Source organism: Emys orbicularis, chromosome 6 (genome assembly GCF_028017835.1).
Source record: "Emys orbicularis isolate rEmyOrb1 chromosome 6, rEmyOrb1.hap1, whole genome shotgun sequence".
Lineage (NCBI taxonomy): Eukaryota > Metazoa > Chordata > Testudines > Emydidae > Emys > Emys orbicularis.
The window spans coordinates 107,107,379-107,129,949 of NC_088688.1; the positions used below are offsets into that span (position 1 = coordinate 107,107,379).

Consider the following 22,571-nt stretch of genomic DNA (forward strand, 5'->3'; position numbering starts at 1 on the left):
TTTTGCTCTCAAATTTGAAGTAAACTAGTAAACAACGAGTTTGTGAATTTCAACACCATATAAATTCAGATGTTCACCAGAGTCCAAAAAAAAAAGGAGGAGAGAGGGAAAAACAAAGTTCACTGGATTAATTTAATCAAGATCTAATGTACAAGAACAAAAGTTAGTTGATTAAACTCCTATTTTAAAAGTTACTAAAAAGTTAATCAAATAATACCATCTGAACAGCTAGTCAGCGTCAATGAGTTTAAAATAGGAAGCTCTTTCCAGTGAAGTTCCTTAGACAGACAACCTGCTAGGATATGGGTTCATGATGGTATGTTTAGAGATGGGCCTAACAAAAACCTTGAATCAAAACACCCCCAAACCATGGAATAGGCTGGTCTGTCATCTCTGTATTATGTATACAAAAGCAAATAATACAAAATACATAATAAATTAATCTACATATTTGGAAGAATAAACTCTCTCAAAAAAGTTTATTTTAATTTGTCAATGTTAATAGTTGATGAATTTGATAAAAATGGAATTTGGTATAAATCACAAGAAAAAGGAAACCTGGGGGGGTGGGGTGTGTGTTTACAATTGTTCACCTGCCTCACTGCTGCTGAAAGGATGCCGTGCTCGATAAACCAATGCTCTGATCTAATATTGTAAATCAGATACTAATATAATGTTGTGGTGGGATTTGTTTGTTTTGGGTAGGCAATATATGTATTCCAGAAAGCTGCAATTTTGTGTATGCTTCCAGATGAGGATGTGAAAACAACTGGAGAAGATATTGTGTCTTTGTTCAGGTAAACTTTTATATTCTTACTAAAATGGGTAGAGCAGCTGGGCATATATAGCAACACTGAGTGCCATACTGCGGTCCCACATGGATGCTCATTGTTAAGGTGTGGAAGGCCTAGAGAACCAGTGACAAAAGGCTGAAGCTCTGGGCTAATATATTATGATGGGCTTAATCAGGATTCATTTATTTGGGAAATCAGTTTAACTGGAACACCTTTTGAGGAACTGATTTTTCTCAAACATAGTAAATACCAATGACAGCTGCTTAATTGGGATGATATTAGCAAACATTTAGCCAGCATCTATTGGTTAAGTGGTGTTAAACTTGGTGTAAAGGTTTAAGCTTTTAACTTTTAATACAAAAGTTAGCCAATCTAGTGAAAAGAAGTAAACGTCACCTAAAGATTAAATGAAGTGATTATCACTCTTGTTTTTGCATTTTCACTTACATATATTTTAGTTTGTTTAATTTATATGTTTTACAACTTTTTTTTTGATGTTGCTTTCTAGGTGAGAAATAGAGAAACATGTTATAATTATTACCTTGTTTATTATCTATTTTTCCCCATACAGACAAGTGGATGGTCTAAGACAAAGAATTGCAGGAAAATCTATCCCAACAGAAAAGTTAGCAGTGAGGAAAGCTCGACGCTATAATGGTGCTCAGCCAGTGAAGCTTATACTACCTGCCCTGGTATTGAAAGCTGCCTTCTTTCAGTTCGGATTAAATAACAAAATAAGTACTTATATCAAATAGGAAAAAGAACAAACTTTCAGGGAAAATATGTTGTTTTGCAGTGTTAAAAGAATTCTGGTTATCTTTTCTCTTGAGAAACTTTAGCACCATCATGATATGGAGCAAGGATTTCAAATTTGGCTGTGGAGGTGGCCATTGCCATCCATGTGAAAATCCAGCAAAAACTAGCCAAATTATAAACCTTTGAAAAATCTCAGTTCAAATATGCTCAGTAGTGACGTCTTAGAATTCAGCAGCTAAAATCTCTGAAGATTCCACCCTCACTGGGCATGCTCTAGCCCCTCACAGCTTCCATGTCTGACTGGATTGAGCATGTTCCATCCCCACATAACTGCCCCAGGTTGGTCACTGAAACTGAGAGCACAGACACTCACTCTCAGGGACCCTTTGCTGGCACCCAATCACTGTGGAGGAGGAAGCTGACTGATTCAAATGCAGAGGGAACAAGGGCCAGATTGAGGGGAAATCTGCATGGTGAATCTAAGAATTCTGACACTGCTGATGAATCAAATGATGGCATTCCTGGGTTTTTAGTTTGCTTTTAAAAAAAATCTAGGGAACTACACACACAAACTATGTTAAAATAACATTGTTAAGGTTGCAACGTCAAGCACTCATAACTTAGGAAATGCCAGAATTAATGTTGCCTGTGCAACCTTAATTCGCCTCTCTTGTGCGTATGCATTATGATAAAGTCTTTAATTACATGATCACGTACTATTTTTCCATATTTACGAGGTGGCCAGGAAACCTTAATTCTGGCACTTATTAACTTTACAATCATATATAGTGTATAGTGTATGTTGGAAAAGACATAATTAGCAGCCATCCAAATTATACTGCTGGTTAAATGTAGATATTGATCCAAGGGGTTGTCCTTGTTTCTTTTGGCAGGAAATGATGTATGTCTGGAATGGATTTGCAATCGTAGGCAAAAGGGCTGACCTCACAGAAAGTTTACTGATAACAATTGAGAAAGAAGAAACTGCTTTACAGAATCAAACTAGTAAGTAGTCATTTAGGGTAAGAATATAAAAAGCTATTCAGAAACTTTGTCAGTTAAGTTTTTTGTACCATGTTAATGTGTCTTGCAAGGAAAGAACTGGCTCTGGATATAAACTCCCCGGCTGATCTCATGGAATGTAATATTTGCTGTAATTATGGTTCGCAGTAGTATCTTTACTTACTGGTACTTCTAAAATGTCTTTCAAAATCAGATTGGCTCCAAAAGGAGAGCATGGAAAACTGAGAACTTGGGTATATTTTGGTAAGATGTTGTTGGGTCTCAGAGAGAGAATTCTATCTCTGAGGAGTGATCTCTAGGAAAGGAACTAAATTGATCTTCCTGGAAAAGTCTAAAAATATTTAACTCTCATTCAAGACATTCTTCCATAGTGTAACTGCATTGTGGAGGACACTGACCGATGATGAGTGGAACTTCTTGACTAACAGTAAATGACAGCAATATCAATGGATTCGCCTACCACACCCACAAGAAAGATAAAATTATCAGTATTGCCATGAGTACTAAAAGACAATAAAATTTAGCTATTGACTGTAGAGAGAGTTTGTGGCTCTTGGAAGTGTGACTATTCAAATAAATACTTTCAGACTCAAACAGCTGGTTCGTAAATTAATAATAATTATATAAGATGAAAAGAAAGGCATATAAAAATAACACATGCACTTCAAAAGTTAATGGCTGTATTTACACTCTCTGACTCAGGTTTCCTCCGATGGACGCTTTTGCCTGTTAGGCAAGCAACACAGCTTCACCCGTTGCTGTTTTGCCTCAGCAGTACAGCTCTCTATTGAGTTCTAGTATTAAAATGAATTGTATGGAGAATATAATTACCCCACATCAGTTTTCTCATGAACCTTAGCTACTCAAACAAATAAAAAGTTTGTTTATTTCTTCATTAATGTTCTATTTTAAAAAATTCTTGTTTAATACGAAGATTTTAACCACACTTTTCCCAGTAATTTATAATAGAAATCCCCCCCTCCACCTCCAGGTAAAAATGTCTGTGATTAAGTAATATATCATTAGTTAATGTGTGCACAGTGTTTTGAAAATATAAAACACTATAGAAAGTGCTAACTAATAATATTATTAGACAAAGACATAAGGTCACAAAGTTTGGACCTGGACCTTAAAACCCTCAGAGTTCAGAGGTGTTCAGGATCCTCAGTTACTGCTAGTAATAAAATCTCCTACATTTAAAAAAATAATGCCAAAATATCTCCACCTCAAGTTATAAAATTCCAGCCAGGCCAAGGCTTCAGTAAAGCAGCCAAAAGCACTGAAGCCCCAACCTGGAGAACTATAAACAGTCCTTTGAACTCTGGGCTACAGGTAAGAACCAGGGAGAGATGGCAAAACAGTCTGAAAGCAGGAAATGGAAGGAATGGACTATCCTGGGTAGAAAAGAAAAACAAAGAGGTAAGTAGACAGCATGTGAACCCGAATTCTAATTCTAATTATAATCTAAATAATGGTATCAATAATAATGGAAATTATACCACCTCTTCCTATTAGCTTTTAATCCCTAATGAATAGAGAAAAGACACCCAAACAAAAATCCATCTACAGCAGGTCAGAAACCAATATTAAAGGCAAGTCCACTATCCCATCTCTAAATACTTCTTTCAGACAAAGCAAACCCAAACATGCGTCTCTCTCTCTCTCTCTCCTCTCTCTCTCTCTCTCTGAGTTTAACCAAAGTAAAGCATTGACTTTCTGCCTGAAAGTTGATTTTTTTTCTAGTTTCCGTCCCTAAATATCATACTCTATTTTCAACAAAATAACTCTAATGAAGTGGAGGAAGTACCCATCACCATGGTTGTAAATCTGAAGGTGGAAGGCAATTTGGGTGAAAGTGATCATGAAATTATTGATTTCATGATTCTAAGGAAAGGAAGAAGTGAGAGCAACAGAATAAGGACAATAGACTTCAAAAAGCAGACTTTAACAAACTTAGGCCTGGTCCACACTACCCCCCTACTTCGGACTAAGGTACGCAAATTCAGCTACGTTAATAACGTAGCTGAATTCGAAGTACCTTAGTCCGAACTTACCGCGGGTCCAGACGCGGCAGGCAGGCTCCCCCATCGATGCCGCGTACTCCTCTCGCTGAGCTGGAGTACCGGCGTCGACGGCGAGCACTTCCGGGGTCGATCCCAGAACATCAATTGCCTGCCGTCGGACCCGGAGGTAAGTGTAGACGTACCCTTAGAGAAGTGTTACATAAGTCCCGTGGGAAGAAAATCTAAGGGATAAAGGAGTTCAGGACAGCTGGCAGTTTCCAGAGGATAAAGGAGTGTTCAGGACAGCTGGCAGTTTCTAGAGGAGACAATATTAAATGTACAAGTGCAGACTCTCCCAATGCGAAAGAAAAATAGGAAGAATATGGCTCCATCAGGCACATTTTAATGACCTGAAAATCAAAAAGGAATCCCACAAAAAGTGGAAACATGAACAAATTGCTAAACAAGAGTACAAATAAATAGCACGAATATGTAAGGACAAAATCAGAAAGACTAAGGCACAAAATGAGTTATACCTAGCAAGGGACATAAAATGCAATTAGAGGAGGTTCTTTAAATACATTAACAGCAAGAGAAAGACATGGGAAAATGTAAGTTATCTAGTGGGGAAGGAGAGATAATTACTGATGATCAATAAGGCTGAGGTGCTTAATGCCTATTTTGCTTCAGTCTTTTCTAAAAGGGTTAATGGTGACCAGATATTCAACACAATTAATATTAATAGCAAGGGGAAGTAATGGAAGCCAAAATAGGGAAAGAACAGATTAAAGACTATTTAGATAAGTTAGATGTATTCAAATAGGTAGGGCCTGATGAAATTCATCTTAGGGTAGTTAAGAAATAGCTGAAGCAATCTCACGACCATTAGCAATTATCTTTGAGAACTCATGGAGAACAGGTGAGGTCTCAGAGGACTAGAGAAGGGCAAACTTAGTACCTATCTTTAAAAAGGGGAACAAGAGGACCTGGCGAATTATAGAACAGTCAGCCTAACTTTGATACCTGGAAAGATACTCGAACAAATTATTAAACTTTAAATGTGTAAACACCTGGAGGATAATAGGGTTATAAAGAATAGCTAGCATGCATTTCTCAAGAACAAATCATGCCCAACCCAATCTAATTTCTTCTTTGATAGGGTTAAAGATATGGGGAAAGCAGTAGACGTGATATATCTTCATTTTAGTAGGCCTTTTCATGCAGTCCCACATGACAGTCTCATAAGCAAATTAGGAAAATGTGGTCTAGATGGAATTACTGTAAGGTGGGTGCAAAACTTGTTGAAAGACTATACTGAAAGAATAGTTATCAATGGTTTGCTCTCAAACTGGGATGATGTATCTAGTGGGGTCCCACAAGGGTCAGTCCTGTATACGGATGTATTCTATATTTTCATCAATGACTTGGATAATGGAGTGGATACTATGTTTCTGAAAGTTTGCAGATGACACCAAGCTGGGAGAGGTTGCAAGCACTTTGGAGGACAGCATTAGAATTCAAAATGACCTTAACAAATTGGAGCGCTGGTCTGAAATCAACAAGATGAAAGTCAATAAAGACAAATACAAAGTATTACACTTAGGAAGGAAAAATGAAATGCACAACTACAAAATGTGGAATAACTAGCTAAGTGGTAGTATTGCTGAAAAGGATCTTGGCAGTTTAGTGGATCACAATCTGAATGAGTCAACAATGTGATGCAATTGCAAAAAAAGGCTAATATTCTAGGGTGCATTTACTGGAGTGTAGTATGTAAGACACAGGAGGTAATTGTTCTGCTCTACTTGGCACTGGTGAGGCCTCAGCTGGAGTACTGTATCCTATTCTGGGCACCATACTTTAGGAAAGATGTGTATAAATTGGTAAGAGGCCAGAGGAGAGCAATAAAAATAACAACAGGTTTAGAAAACCTGATCTGTGGGGAAAGGATAAAAAAACTGGGCATGTGTAGTCTTGAGAAAAGAAGATTAAGGGGGGACCTAATAACAATCTTCAAATAAGTTAGGGGCTGATTTAAAGAGGACTGTGATCTATTGTTTTCCAAGTCCACTGACAGTAGGACAAGAAGTAATGGGCTTAAACTGCAGCAAGGGAAATTTAGGTTATTTATTAGGAAAATCTTTCTAACGATAAGCATAGTTAAGCACTGAAATAGGCTTCCAAAGGAGGGTCTGGCATCCCTGTCATTGGAGGTTTTTAAGAACAGGTTGGACAAACATCTGTCAGGGATGGTCTACAATAGAGAGACAAGGTGCGGGACAAAATATCTTTTATTGGACCAACTTCTGTTGGTGAGAGAGACAAGTTTTCAGGCTTACAGAGCTCTTCTTCAGATCTGGGAAAAGTACTCAGAGAGTCACAGCTAAATACAAGGTAGACCAGATTGTAGCACATATTCCAAGGGACCATTCAAGGTGAAGTGGCCTGTTAGCACCCCTCCAGTCATAGGGAGGAAAGGCAGCTGGGGTGGTTGTTAGTGAGTTATAGATTGTTATAATAACCAGTAAATCCAGTGTCTTTCTGCAGTCCATGATTTTTAGTGTCTAATAAAGTTATGAATTTAAGCTCACAGGCTTGTCTTTTGAAAGTGTTGTGCAGGTTTCCTTTGAGGATGAGGACTGATATAGAATGATTGCTTTGTGAAAAGTGTTCACCCACAGGTGATGAGCCTGGGAGCTTAAATTCATAACTTTGCTAGACATTAAAAAACATGGACTGAACAGAGACACTGGATTAACAGGGGTGTTAACGGGCCACTTCACCTTGAATGGTCCCTTGAAATACGTGTTAACTTCTTCTACTAAACGATCTGTTCCACCTTGTATTTTGGTATGGCACTCTGAGTACATTTCCCAGACCTGAAGAAGAGCTCTGTGTAAGCTCAAACACTTCTCTCTCTCACCAGTTGGTGCAGTAAAATATATTACCTTACCCACCTTGTCTCTGTAATATCTGGGACTATCACAGCTACAAAAACACTGCATACAGCAAGGAATGGTCTAGGTTTAGTTGGTCCTGCCTCAACACAAGGGGCTGGACAGGATGAATTCTCAAGGTCCCTTTCGGCTCTACTTTTCTATGATTCTGTGCTCTGTTTTTTCTTTTACTGACATAAAACCCTAAAATTTGGAATTATACCATAAACCTTTCAGATTTAGCACGGCACATATGAAACTATAATTTTATTTTTTGCTTCCCTGAAGTCTTTTAGAGCTGTGACTCCAGAGTCTCCAGTTATGACTTGCCGACATTTGAAATGTAGACTGCATGTTAGTGTATAAAGGGACCTTGTCACCTTGAAATATACAATTAAACAAAGATTTAAAAGAAATTTCAAGTCTTACACCTGCCCTTGAGTCATCCTGCCAATTTTTGTGGTTTTTTAATTGCATCTTATTATTTTAAAATGTCTTTCCCTCCCTGAGCTGAGGTGTTCCTTCCCTGTGCTGAGCCTTCTCTCCAGGTAAACTGCCTCCTGTATTGCTTACTTTATAACATTATGCCTCAGTCTCTTCTTTTTCTCCTGGGAACACTTAGCATGACACTCTTTACCTCTTGTCTTGGCTCAGCCTAGGATGTTATCTATGAAGTAAGAGTTGTGCAGGTGAAAGGCAAGGGTTGGCATCTAGCTCTCAGCAGTGCTCTGACCAATAAGGGATGAGGTGAAGGACAAGCAGGCAAATCACACAGGTAGCCTGGATTGTTTTATCTGTACAGTCACCTGAATCATTCAGTGGATAATAGAACCCTCTGCATATTGTAGACAACTGTGACACATTCCATGAATCTGCTAGTGTGACATTAAAGTTCATAATTTGTAACAATTAGGAAATTAATATAACTATTAAATTTAAATTAAATTATATAAATTTAAAGATTAAAAACATGCTTAGTAAGTTTTAACAATAAAATCTAGTAAAAGTATTCAGCCATTTTGACTTGCTTACACCCAGTCTGAATGTGGCCCAGTGTTACGCTTTCATCCATTGTCAAAATGTTCATCTTCTGCCAAATCAGTCTTGCACCACTCAGATCTTAAGTGATTTATTTACTGTTGCATGCCACTTTACAACCAAAATGCAAATACATTTAAGACAGACATTTGCAGATAAAATGATGTTAATATGAAGAGTTCTTTTGTACAATTTTTTTGTTCACTATCCAGACCTGGACACTAAGCTATAAGACAAGATGTGTCCCTCATAATCAACTAAATTAGAGAATGTGTCTCTTGAAAAGAAACGCATAATTGGTCTGTCATGGTACTTTGTTTCATGAACACATATAAAAGTTTTATTTGGGTATTTGTATGCAGTTCTGTTTGTACAACAAAACTTTACTAAAATTCATAGGAAGGAGCAGACTGAGAAAAAGAAAATATAATTTCTGAAGTTCTGAAATGGCTTGCAGAGACATTCTACCAGTTCACCATCATTCCTGTTTATTCTTTCCCAAATGAAAATAATGTATTCATAATTTAAAAGAAAATCTGAAATATTTTGGGTGATGGTCTTGCAGCTTTATTATATACTCAGAATAGAATTCACGTAGATACTGTCAGACTGCAAGAAGATTCGGTCTACCATTTATTGCCAGACTGTCAGTATTAACTTCATGTAATCTTCAGGTGCTGTTATAATGGTAGCACTTTGACTTACTAGTTTTTATCTCTGGGAGGAAATCTCAGGAAATAGAAAACAGTGAAGACTGACAGTGGTCAATATCTGCCCCCAGCAACTGCAAGAAATCAGTCCCTGTAGGAGACATCGACCTGATTTTGACATTTGATCACTGCTCAGTTTTACAAAGAAATGCAAAATAGCCATCTCACCTCACCTACATGTACCTACTAGTGAAAATCATGGACTTTTGCATCATTCTATGAAGGGATCAAACTAATATTTAAAAGCAGACAGAAAAAATCTTAAAGACAGTGAAAAATATTTCAAGTTGCTTTTGTGTTCCATGTTTTCAGAACTGTTTGTATAGTTTTATTTGGCAGACCATTTTTAAAAAATTGATGTAACCTCAGAGAATTGGTAATTAGTTGTAAACAAGATGATCTGAAAGGAGTGTGTTTTGCTTCCTGAATCATTAATGTATGTGCAGCCATCTGTTTGTCCATATGTGTGTTTTCTTTCCTTTTCTTCACTGCAGCCAACAAATATTATAAGCCAACACAACAAGAAAGGGGACTGCACTTGTTATTACTTTACTTCTGAAACACTTCACAAAACTCCTTCATGTGATGTCTTTGTTGCACAGACACTGTGTGTGCATAAATCTTCTTTGTTAAATTCACTTGCTGTTGGAACTCTGCTAATGCAGCTCCTCCAGTGGTGGTAATGGTGGGATCACTAATGACTTCCAGCATTTTAACTACCATACCTTCTCACCCTGCTTAGAGTTCTAGAGGAGAGGGTGGTAAAAACAATGGCAGCCAATATACACAAACACTCCTGTTGTTGGCTCTGGTAGAGTTGCACCAATAGTTTGGAATGGTGGGAGATTTTAAGAAAAAACGTATCCACGTGGTGAATTACTGCACAGCAAGCCAGGGTGTGAATCTACAGGACACCAGCTTGCCACACAGTACCATCTCATGTGGACACAGCTATAGCACAGTGAATGTCCTGGAGTGTGGCTTAGCATAGCGTGCTGTGCTTTGAAGTAGTAGTATGTTTCAGTTTTCACCAAAAAGGTTAATAGTTATTGGTCGTCTAACATAGTGAATGCCAGTGAAAATGAGGTAGGATCAGAGGCTAAAATAGGGAAAGAACAAGTTAAAAATTACTTAGACAAGTTAGAGGTCTTCAAGTCACCAGGGCCTGATTAAATACATCCTAGAATACTCAAGAAGTTGACCGAGAAGATATCTGAGCCATTAGCGATTATCTTTGAAAAGTCATGGAAGATGGGAAAGATTCCAGAGGACTAGAAAAGGGCAAATATAGTGCCAATCTATAAAAAAGGGAAAGGAGAACAACTTGGGGAATTACAGACTTCAGTCATCTTAACTTCAGTACCCAGAAAGATAATGGAGCAAATAATTAAGCAATCAGTTTGCAAACACCTGGAAGATAATAAGGTGATAAGTAAAGTTAACATGGATTTGTCAAGAACAAATCATGACAAACCAACTTAATAGCTTTCTTTGATAGGGAAACAAGCCTTATGGAGAGGAGGAAAGTGGTAGATCTTGACTTTACCTTGACTTTAGTAAGGCTTTTGATACTGTCTCACATGACCTTCTCATAAACAAACTAAGGAAATACAACCTAGATGGAACTACTATAAGGTGGGTGCATAACTGGCTAGAAAACCATTCCCACAGAGTAGTTATCAGTGGTTCACAGTCAAACTGGAAGGGTATATCTAATATGGTCTCACAGGGATCAGTTCTGGGTCTGGTTCTGTTCAATATCTTAATCAATGATTTTGATAATGGCATATAACTCTTATAAAGTTACTAACAAATTTTTGCGTATACAGACTAACACGGCTGCTACTCTGAAACTTATAAAGTTAGCAGACGATACCAAGCTGTGAGGAATTAGGTGCTTTGGAGGATAAGATTAACATTTAAAATGATATGAACAAACTGGAGAAATGGTCTGAAGTAAATAGGATGAAATTTAATAAGGACAAATGCAAAGTACTCCACTTAGGAAGGAACAATCAATTGCACACATACAAAATGGGATATGGCTGCCTAGGAAAGAGTACTGCAGAAAGGGATCTGGGGGTCATAGTGGATCACAAGCTACATATGAGTCAACAGTGTAACACTGTTGCAAAAAAACCCGAAACATTCTGGGATGTATTAGCAGGAGTATTGTAAGCAAGATATAAAAAGTAATTCTTCCTCTCTACTTCGTGCTGATTAGGCATCAAATGGAGTATTGTATCCAGTTCTAGGCGCCACATTTTAGGAAAAATATGGACAAATTGGAGAGAGTCCAGAAAAGAGCAACAAAATGATTAAAGGTCTAGAAAACATGACCTATGAGGGAAGATTGAAACAATTGGTTTTTTTCAGTCTGGAGAAGAGAAGACCGAGGAGGGACATAACAGTTTTCAAATACATAAAAGGTTGTTACAAAGAGGGGGGAGAAACATTGTTCTCCTTAACCTCTGAGGATAGGACAAGAAGCAATGGGCTTAAATTGCAGCAAGGGCAGTTAAGATTGGACATTAGGCAAAACTTCCTAACTGTCAGGGTGGTTAAGCACTGGAATAAATTGCCTAGGGGCGTTGTGGAATCTCCATTATTGAAGATTTTTAAGAGCAAGTTGGACGAACACCTGTCAGAGATTGTCTAGATAATACTTAGTCCTGCCATGAGTGCAAGGGACTGGACTAGATGACTTCTCGAGATCCCTTCCAGTCCTATGATTCTATGTTAGGCCGCACCCATGGACTTTCACTGCACTGTAGCAGTGTTCACATGGTACATTACAGTGCACCAGCTTGCTTGATCGATACCTTGGATTGCTGCATAGTAACTTGCTGTGTGTGCAGAGTTTCAGACTTATTAACAGTGGGGCTGATTCTACAGTTTCTTGTACCTAGTATAAAATGTGTGTAAAATGCTTCCATTTTGATCAGATAAGATTTTGTGTTTACTTTGCATAGGTTTAAATGACTTCATAACATGGAGGACAGTGGAGAACCAGGTCCACTGTTTTGATTTCTTATTTTCCAGAATCAGTGTATTGATATGCTTGGAATTTGCTCTTCAAATTCTTATTAGGCACTATTCAAAATTTGTATAGAGGATTATGTATGTTCTTGTGTGGCTGCAAAATTTGATAGGCAAAACTTTTAAAGTATGGCCATATCCCTTACTGCTAATCCCTTTAGCCTTTTTCTTTCTATGTCCATGTATATCTCTGAAATTTGTCTGTGTTTTTGTTTTAAAGGTCGCACTGAATATTTTATAGATGATTTGTGCTTGCTGCAGTTACTAAAAGGCCTTTGTTTGAAACACCTAGGAAGACTCTTGCAAGCTGAACTGTGTTTTAATCAAGTTATCCAAAGGTAAAAAAATAAAATAAAGCTAGAGTAACCTTATATTTTAGCTTTATATACTGTTAACAATAAAATACTGATGAGCTAGTAGTAACAAATGATAAACAGTTGATTGTTAATGTTATAAATGAAGAAAATCTGTCTGGATAAGCGTTGAGCTGACATTCTTAGTAGTTAGTAAAATGAAGAAAACATTAGATTCTTAATTTTGCCAGTGAAAGTGGTAGCAACTTTAATTTAAGAAATCTTAATCTACAGAATATCTCTAATTCCTGGTGTAGGAAGACAAAACTCCAGTCAAATCCAATGGAGTTATACTCATTTACACCAATAGCTGAATTTAGCCCACTGAATGCAAATGCACAAGTGCTAACTGCAAATTCAGTTAGAGTTTCAAATAACAATAAAACTCAAAAATAAATTTGTGGAATAGAAATAGGCTTTTAAAACAGTGTTATCTCTTTCCACAAGGCTAGGCAGGTGGGAAACTGTTAGTGCTGATTATGTAAAACAGGCTCATATTACTGTTACCTCATCTGCTCCCTCACACCCCTTAGCCATTTGTCTGTTCCTTTCATCTTTTGTGTGTTATCATTGGGCTAGATTGCATGCCCCTTGGTACATATTGGTACAGTACCCAGAACATGTGGCACTAATTCTTGTTAAGTGCCTATAGACTGACTCTACTGTAATGCAAATAATAACCAGAATTATGAGAAGTCCAACAGGATATCAGATCATCTTATAAACTACATTCATTACTTTATTACCTCATCTAAAAGGCCTCAGGATGAAATTCACCCACATGTACAGGGCCCACACAAGGGCTTTTACCCCACTTAAACTCTGCTGCGATCCACTTCACCCCTTGTGTGGGATAGATGTGGGCTCTGTGTAGGTCCTGAATAGGCCAGCATAGATAGGGCAGTTGAAGACAAGCCAGTGAGTGCCTACAAAGGTTCCTCTTATGCAGATCTAGTGTCCAAATGCTCCCCAAAAGGGCATGGAGGAGCGCTGGCTGAAGCTATGGAGTGGCTACACTTGTGACTCCATGGCCTACTTACTACTTGGGGAGATGAGTCAGTTCTGTCTCTTCAGAAAATTCATGTCATATCCTGCATAAAATAGAATTCCTCAAGGAGGGTGTGTGGGATGGAGAGATTTCACCCAAAGAGTTTTATCATGCAGTAGAAGAGTAGTTTTGAAAACCCACATATACTTGCAGAAATAGAAAATATCTTTGTTGTTCAGTTCTAATTAATAAAGACCAAAGATCAAATGATAATTGAAAAATAATCACATTTAAGAAAGGAAGAAAGAATAAGTTTGCTTCTAATATCTCTGCCACCTTTGTCTGTCACATCTGACCTTCTGCTACCATATCTCAGAATACAGACAGAGTATGTAAGGCATACTGTAATTGTCTCTATGCTGTAACCAATTTCAAGGAATGTAGCCTTTAAAATTCTCTCTTGGGTACAGTGTTTGTGGCACACTGTCAGGATTTAGGACTAGGACTGGTTGAAAAATTTAAAAGTTTCCCTTTGGAAAATGGGATTTCATTGAAATAAAATAATTTTCTGCAGGAAAAGATCGATATTGGTAGAATGGTTTGCATATACTGGTTCAAGCTGGGTTTTCTAGCGACTAGGAGACAAAGAAAGGGGTTTTGGTATAAAAAGGTGATCTTGAACTGACTCTGGGCCGTCTTTCTAACTCAGCAAACAAACAGGACCTTCTGTTCAAGGGGGGGGGGGGGGGGGGGCCCAACTCTTGCAGAAGAGTTGGAAAGACTTTTGGCCTAATAGGGCCCTATAAGACTGGTGGGTGTGTTAACTTAGAAAGAGCTGCGTGGAAACAGGTAACTGCTGGCAGTACACCTTGGAGAGAAATCAAAGCACAGGCACTGGACTTTAGGCAGATTGGTTTGTTGGAGATACCACAGTGTACAGCAAGGTGCTATGCAGCCTTAAAATCCCCAGTTAGAAGAAGTGGGACAAGGATCCATGCCCAGAGACAGGTGATGGCTGGATACCTGACTGGGCACTTCTGTAGTCCCTCTCCATGTTCCACTCTAAGTGCACTTCTCTTGATACTGTGACAGCAGTCGTCTCAGAAAAAGCTAGGTACAAAGTGTGATATTGAACTGTTTGTAAATACAGTTCTCCCTCAAAATTTTTTGCTTTGAGTTAAGCCACTGATGTAACACAATGAAGGTCAGTTCCAGGAAACTGGTAAGTTGGATAGGAACCTACCCCCGTGTGCATTACATTAGTTATAAAGTGCAGACCTCTCTAATCGTCAGCAGTGGTTCTCAACCAGGGATATGTGTACGCCGGGGGGGTACACAGAGGTCTTCCAGGGGGTACGTCAGCTCATCTAGATATTTACCTAGTTTTACAACAGACTACATAAAAAACACTAGCAAAGTTAGTACAAACTAAAATTTCATACAATGACTTGTTTATACTGTTCTATATACTATACACTGAAATGCAAGTACAATATTTATATTCCAATTGATTTATTTTATAATTATATGGTAAAAATGAGAATGTAAGCAATTTTTCAGCAATAGTGTGGCTGTGACACTTTTTTTTGTATTTTTATGTCTGATTTTGTAAGCAAAGTAATTTTTAAGTGAGGTGTAACTTGGGGGTACGCAAGAGAAATCAGACTCCTGAAAGGGACACAGTAGTCTGGAAAGGTTGAGAGCCAGTGATCTACAGCATCTCTTAACAGTCTCCATAAAATAAAATTTGGTTAGTTAAAGGGGGAAGAGGAATGTACATTTGATTTCCTTTTTTCATTTATGTTGCTTGTTTTGTAAAGATGTACAAAATAAATCAAAGCTGTGGAAAATGAATTTAGAATTTGTGTGGTAGTGGTGATTTTAGTGTGAACGTATTGATAATATATAAAGTACAAAGAACAATTAGCAGCTATTTTTAAAAGTATATTATTCTAGAAGGACTGTTTTAAAGACTTTTATAATTTTCTATGACTTAGGCCTGGTCTACACTTACCCCCCAAGTCGAAGTAAGGTACGCAAATTCAGCTACGTGAATAACGTAGCTGAATTCGACATACCTTACTTCGAATTTACCGCGGTCCACACGCGGCAGGCAGGCTCCCCCGTCGACTTCGCGGTACTCCTCTCGCCGAGCTGGAGTACCGCAGTCGACGGGGATCACTTCCTGGTTCGATTTATCGCGTCCACACCAGACGCGATAAATCGAACTCGGAACTTCGATCCGCAGCCGTCGAACTACCGGGTAAGTGTAGACTAGCCCTTAGTGAGCTAATCATAATAAATTGCACTTATCTGGTGCCCTTAAGATATGTTAGATGCCTTAAAGGAGTGTTATGATGACTAACTGATGTGTCTTTATGGATCATTGTCATCCATTATGAAAAAGAAATATATTTTCTTAAACTTTTGAATTATCCAGACAATAATATGTCTGATTCTGTAGTTAAGTTTACAAGGACACTGGGTTTCTCCTCACTTGCCGATAACCAGTCACTGTCCAGGATTTTCCCATTCTTTAGGGCTCCCTCCTTTGCTGCTTCCATTTGATTGGTGCCTTGCTCACAGCATGAAGGAAGGCAACCTCCATGGCGATGTCAGGATGTTGTTTGTCTCTCATCCAGAGAAGACAGAGGAAAAAGAAAGGGAAAAAATGAAAGGGACACACCCACACATATCAGCTGTATCTCTTGAAGTAGACCTTTCCCATGCGGTCCTTTTGCTCTCTTACTGCTCTCATGGAGAGGAAATTTCCACTACCTTAGTGGAGCAAGGCAGCAGTTGAAACCATTTCTAAACAGCTGTTTAACTTGCCTAAAGGGAGTGGAGCTCATCCATATAGGCAGAGGCTCTCACCAAAGCAACAGCAAAATTAGAGAATAGCTGAGATGGACTCCAGGGCTGTGAAAAGCAAAACCACGCCCCATCAAGGGAGAGACGGGGAAAGAGGATTTTCTCAAGGCAGCTTTGGACTCTGAGGAAGAGGTACCCCAATTTTTTCCTCCCAGAAATGGATCAATACGTTATCAAGTGTTTGTACAACCTTGCCAGGAGACCATTAACCTCTCCTCCCAAGAGATACTTTAAAAGGGTTTGAGGGATTAAATCTCGAGTTTCTTCTATTGTTTCAATAAATGCATTTTTGGTGAATGCAAAACCCTTTTTTAGTAAGGAAATGTTGATGATTTCCATTAGTAGTGGGCACAGTTGCCCTTTGCTGGCTTTCACCAACCAGCAGGGTATAAGCAGTTGCACTCGCACAGTTGCACTCCCTGGCGTCAGTGTGGGGCATTGCAGGAGACTTCAGCTCTAATGCCCCCATTGACCACTTCTTTGGCCATGTGCTGGCCTGTTTCTGTCTGCATCTTCCGTGGCCCGGCCCACCAGCCAGGTCACCTCTTAAGGTCAGCCCCCTTTTGAGGTAACAAAAATCTAACTGTTAATGGAAATAAATATCCAAACAAATAATTTTTCTACCCCTCTTGGGCTACACTGAAGTTCTCTGCTCTTACTCCAGGGCCCTGCAGTGTTCTTGTAGGCTGCTTCTTCCCAGAAGGTTTCCCCACTGCCTACCTTCCCTGGGGACTCCAGCAGCTTCCTTCAGGGATCTCCCTGCTTCTTATTGGTCATATCCTAAGGCCTGGTCTGCTCCCTGTGGTTCTCTCCATCCTGCCTTTACCAAACCCTTCCCAGAGAAGGCGAACTCCTGTTGCCCTATCTCCTGGGCCTTCTCCCCAGACCAAGTTCACAGGTTGGCTTATTTAATCATCCTTCTGATCCCCTGCAGCTGGGGTAGGTCATTCTAATTATGTCTCCATGATATGCACAAAGTTGAGCCCTTCTTCCCTTAAAGGGCCAGCTAACCTGTGACAGAGGGGCACTTATGTGTTTCACTGGTGGGTATCTGGAATATTCCTTAGGCTTGTAGTATTTCATTGTCTGTTCAGAGTCTGAGCTTTGTCAGAACTGGTGGAGTGATCAGTGCCATCTGGTCCATTTCCAGGTTTCTTCTGTCAGTGAGTAACATTTCACAGGAGAAAATCTTTTCTGCAACATAGGGTGAGAATTGTTCCAGGGCTCAGTCCTTGGGTCCAGGGTTTGCAGTATGCAGTTTAAGTTGATTTAGCCAGTTTACTACACCAAATAGCTCTTCCAGCCACGATTTTGTCAGCCAGCTTTGATGGTGGCAGCGGAATAGAGGGTTCTCTCTGCTTCTTGTATTGCAATAGAGTAGTCATATAAGAATCCTTTTGTTATTGATAGATAGATGTTGTCGCAGGGCCAGTACACCGGGGCAAGGGTGGAGCAGGTCTGCCATTAAAGCTAATATGATTCCCCTGGACTGCAGGGAAGAGCGGCCCACCGGCCAGAGTCAGTAGGGCTCCCCTTGGTTGAAGGGAAGCACGGTCTAATGGCCAGAGTCAATAGGGCTCCCCTTGGTTGAAGGGAAGCGCGGTCTAATGGCCAGAGTCAATAGGACTCCCCTTGGTTGAAGGGAAGCGCGGTCTAATGGCCAGAGTCAATAGGACTCCCCTTGGCTGTGGGGATGCGCGGCCTACCCGCCAGAGTCAATAGGACTCCCCTTGGTTGAAGGGAAGCGCGGTCTACCGGCCAGAGTCAATAGGACTCCCCTTGGCTGTGGGGATGCGCGGCCTACCCGCCAGAGTCAATAGGACTCCCCTGGATTGCAGGGAAGCACGGCCTAATGACCAGAATCAGTGGGAGATGGTTCAGTGGGCTGTCCCCCAAAGAGGGGTGTTCGGGTAGGGGGACCTTTAGAAAAACTGGACGAGCACAAATCCATGGGGCCGGATGCGCTGCATCCGAGGGTGCTAAAGGAGTTGGCGGATGTGATTGCAGAGCCATTGGCCATTATCTTTGAAAACTCATGGCGATCGGGGGAGGACCTGGATGACTGGAAAAAGGCTAATGAAGTTCCCATCTTTAAAAAAGGGAAGGAGGAGGATCTGGGGAACTACAGGCCAGTCAGCCTCACCTCAGTCCCTGGAAAAATCATGGAGCAGGTCCTCAAGGAATCAATTCTGAAGCACTTAGAGGAGAGGAAAGTGATCAGGAACAATCAGCATGGATTCATCAAGGGAAAGTCATGCCTGACTAACCTAATTGCCTTCTATGAGGAGATAACTGGCTCTGTGGATGAGGGGAAGCAGTGGATGTGTTATTCCTTGACTTTAGCAAAGCTTTTGATACGGTCTCCCCCAGTATTCTTGCCAGCAAGTTAAAGAAGTATGGGCTGGATGAATGGACTATAAGGTGGGTAGAAAGCTGGCTAGATCATTGGGCCCAACGGGTAGTGATCAATGGTTCCATGTCTAGTTGGCAGCCAGTATCAAGCGGAGTGCCCCAAGGGTAGGTCCTGGGGCCGGTTTTGTTCAATATCTTCATTAGTGAGCTGGAGGATGGTGTGGACTGCACTCTCAGCAAGTTTGCAGATGATACTAAACTGAGAAGAGTGGTAGATACACTGGAGGGTAGGGATAGGATACAGAGGGACCTAGACAAATTAGAGGATTGGGCCAAAAAAAACCTGATGAGGTTCAACAAGGACAAGTGCAGAGTCCTGCACTTAGGAAGGAAGAATACCATTCACTGTTACAGACTAGGGACCGAATGGCTAGGAAGCAGTTCTGCAGAAAAGGACCTAGGGGTTACAGTGGACGAGAAGCTGGATATGAGTCAACAGTGTGCCCTTGTTGCCAAGAAGGCTAATGGCATTTTGGGCTGTATAAGTAGGGGCATTGCCAGCAAATCGAGGGACGTGATCATTCCCCTCTATTTGACATTGGTGAGGCCTCATCTGGAGTACTGTGTCCAGATTTGGGCCCCACACTACAAGAAGGATGTGGAAAAATTGGAAAGAGTCCAGTGGAGGGCAACAAAAATGATTAGGGGGCTGGAGTACATGACTTATGAGGAGAGGCTGAGGGAACTGGGATTGTTTAGTCTGCAGAAGAGAAGAATGAGGGGGGATTTTATAGCTGCTTTCAACTACCTGAAAGGGGGTTCCAAAGAGGATGGATCTAGACTGTTCTCAGTGGTAGCAGATGACAGAACAAGGAGTAATGGTCTCAGGTTGCAGTGGGGGAGGTTTAGGTTGGATATTAGGAACAACTTTTTCACTAGGAGGGTGGTGAAGCACTGGAATGGATTACCTAGGGAGGTGGTGGAATCTCCTTCCTTAGAGGTTTTTAAGGTCAGGCTTGACAAAGCCCTGGCTGGGATGATTTAGTTGGGAATTGGTCCTGCTTTGAGCAGGGGGTTGGACTAGATGACCTCCTGAGGTCCCTTCCCACCCTGATATTCTATGATTCTATGACCTGGGCCCTCCCTGCTTCACCGGATCCCAGCCCGGGGCCCTGGTAGTGACAAATGGGTTCACCACTAAGTCGGCAGGGAATTTGCCTGCAACACACCGACTGCTGCCTGGACACTAGCTAGTCCCTCCCTGGGCTACCTCCTACCATGACTACTGCAGTTGAAGTTGGGTGTCTTCGGAGTCTCTGGGCTCCTCAGATGGCGACTGCAATCTCCTGGGGCATCCGCAAGTACCTGGGCCTCGGCATCTCCTGCTCCCGCGGTCTGGGATCCTGGCTGCTCCTCGGCTGGAGTCAGCAAGGTGCATCCTTCCTCCTTGGCGGCCAGCCCAGACTGAGCTAGGCTGTTCCCTTTTATACTGCAGCTGCTTTAACCCCTTCCACTACAGTGCGGGGCCAGTACACCCCGTCACAGATGTGAAGAGGATTTTGTGCCACTAAAGTTCTAGTTTTCTGCCTGTGTGTTTCAACTGATGTAATTTGCTGGTGAACCCTGGTGATCTTTGAATTGATCTAGTTGGAGGGATCAATCCACTGATTTTAGTCCTATATGACGATTGGTAGTCTTCTTGCCTATCAGATTGAATGAGGAGGAATCTACTATCTATGCTGTCTTGACTAAGCCACAGAAAATATTTTAGCCACTAGGGCCTTGGTTTTCAAAACTAAAGCCTAAAGTTAGGTTTCTAAAACCATTATTAGGTGCTTGCCTGATATTAAAAAATACTGAAACTCCCACCAAAGTCAATGGAAGCTATTCAATGCTCAGCACTTTTGGAAATCAGGCAAGTGATCGAATATGAATTTAGGTGGGAGTATACTCTGCATTTAAATTAATAATCATATAACTTCAGTACAACATGTTTTTTATATTTAACCAGTTTCATATCTCTCTGGTTTCTTAGTGAGAAGCAGATAAAATATGATAACTATTTGGTGCCATTCACTCTGTATGAGTTGGGACTTCTATACAAACAGCAGGACCAGAGAGAGAAAGCAATAAGATGTATAGAAACTGCAAAGTAAGTAGAGTTCATGTTTGTCTCTGTGCACTCTTTAAGACTCAAAGTAACTGAGGCACTCCAAGCAACAAAGGAAGCTCACTCTTCCTCTCTATCTCTTTTGAAATAATTTTACAAAATTCAGCTGAAGTGACATTACATTTTCTACAAAACTGCACTTGCAACTTGGCAAAATGATAAATTATTTATTATAACTCTATATTCAAGACTTAGAAAATGTTTTTCAATAGAGTTGAATTTTTAAAGTGTACCAATTCTTTGATATAGTACTTCTATTCTGCCATAAGTTTCACACATGGTATGCTGAATTGAACCACACTGAATGGGGTACAGTATTAAGGGCAAATCCTGTCTCCCTCCCACTCAAACTTTTATGGGTGCCAAGGGCCCGAGACAAAGTAAAAGGTGTGGCTTTGCTGCATGGAGGGCAGGGAGAGTTGGAGAGCCAGTGTATGTGATCCATACCTTCTGTGTGACATAGAGAACAGCTTAGTGGGCCTCCCTATATGTTGCAGTGGAAGAGTCCATGGGCTGAGTGAGGATGGGGTGGAGCAGCTACAGGATCTGTGGCTACATGTATCTATCCATTGCCTCTTCTCCCCCCACCTCCCCACTCCCCAGGAATCCCCCAGAGCAGGGAGCTAGAGAGCAGATCTTCTCAGAGCACAGCCCATTCACTCAGTCTGTATGCTGGAGGCAGCACTTGCCCCTTAATATTTTTATTAAAAAGTTAACAGTGTCTAAATGATATTGGAAGTACTGTATATGTCAGTGGCGGCCTCCTAAAAACCTTTCAGACCTAGAGATCAATTTCACCATTAGCTAAAAAGATTTTGGATCCCCATAATGCCATTTCCTGTACCCTGCTGGGTACTTTGGATTGGTTTCTGTACAATTACACTGACCCTTTGAGTGCTGTGTTTTGAGGCTGGCCACACTTTTTTCAGCTGACAGCAGTGTACTAATATGCTATTTTTCCCTACGTTTTTTTTGTTCACATCTTCATGTTGGGCATGACTCATCTTTTCTAAAGGGCTGAGAGCTGTTGAAAAGGACCATATAAAGCGAAGGGAAGAGAACAGAGGATAGAGAAATTAAATGATTGATGGGGTTTTATGGTGGTGTTTTTGTTTTTGTTTTTTTGGCTGATGAAGTAATTTTGTTGTTTGCAGAAACAACTACAAAGAATACTCCATGGAGTCCAGGTTACACTTCAGGATTCATGCAGCCCTTGACAGCCTGAAAGTGACTCCAGCTTCTACGCCTTGACTTAGCCGAAGGGTGATCTTTTCCCATGAATTCAAGTGTCTACGTGATCTTGGTCGAATGTTTTTAAAAAATCATGTAAATGACAGAATGAAAAAGAAACAACTAATTATTATATTTTCTATTATCTGTGATTTGATGTTTGTCATCCTTTTAGGCTGTTTTTTCTTATGGTTAAAGCTACGATTATATCACGGAGGTTACGGAATCTGTGACTTCCATTGATCTCTGACATTTTCTGCCCCGGGTCGGAGCTCCCAGCCCCTCCCCTGCAGCCCCTGAACTGGTGG

General features: G+C 40.5%; 1 protein-coding gene across 1 annotated transcript in view; it reads left to right on the forward strand.

The window, feature by feature from the left end:
• Positions 1-22,284, forward strand: part of TTC39B (tetratricopeptide repeat domain 39B) — a 37,201-nt gene extending 14,917 nt beyond the window's left edge. The window contains exons 11-16 of the mRNA XM_065406315.1: positions 706-797; positions 1,366-1,486; positions 2,444-2,555; positions 12,520-12,637; positions 20,899-21,015; positions 22,188-22,284. Coding sequence (XP_065262387.1) covers positions 706-797; positions 1,366-1,486; positions 2,444-2,555; positions 12,520-12,637; positions 20,899-21,015; positions 22,188-22,284 — 657 coding nt within the window. The remainder of the gene's footprint in view (positions 1-705; positions 798-1,365; positions 1,487-2,443; positions 2,556-12,519; positions 12,638-20,898; positions 21,016-22,187) is intronic.
• The last annotated feature ends 287 nt before the right edge of the window (positions 22,285-22,571 follow it).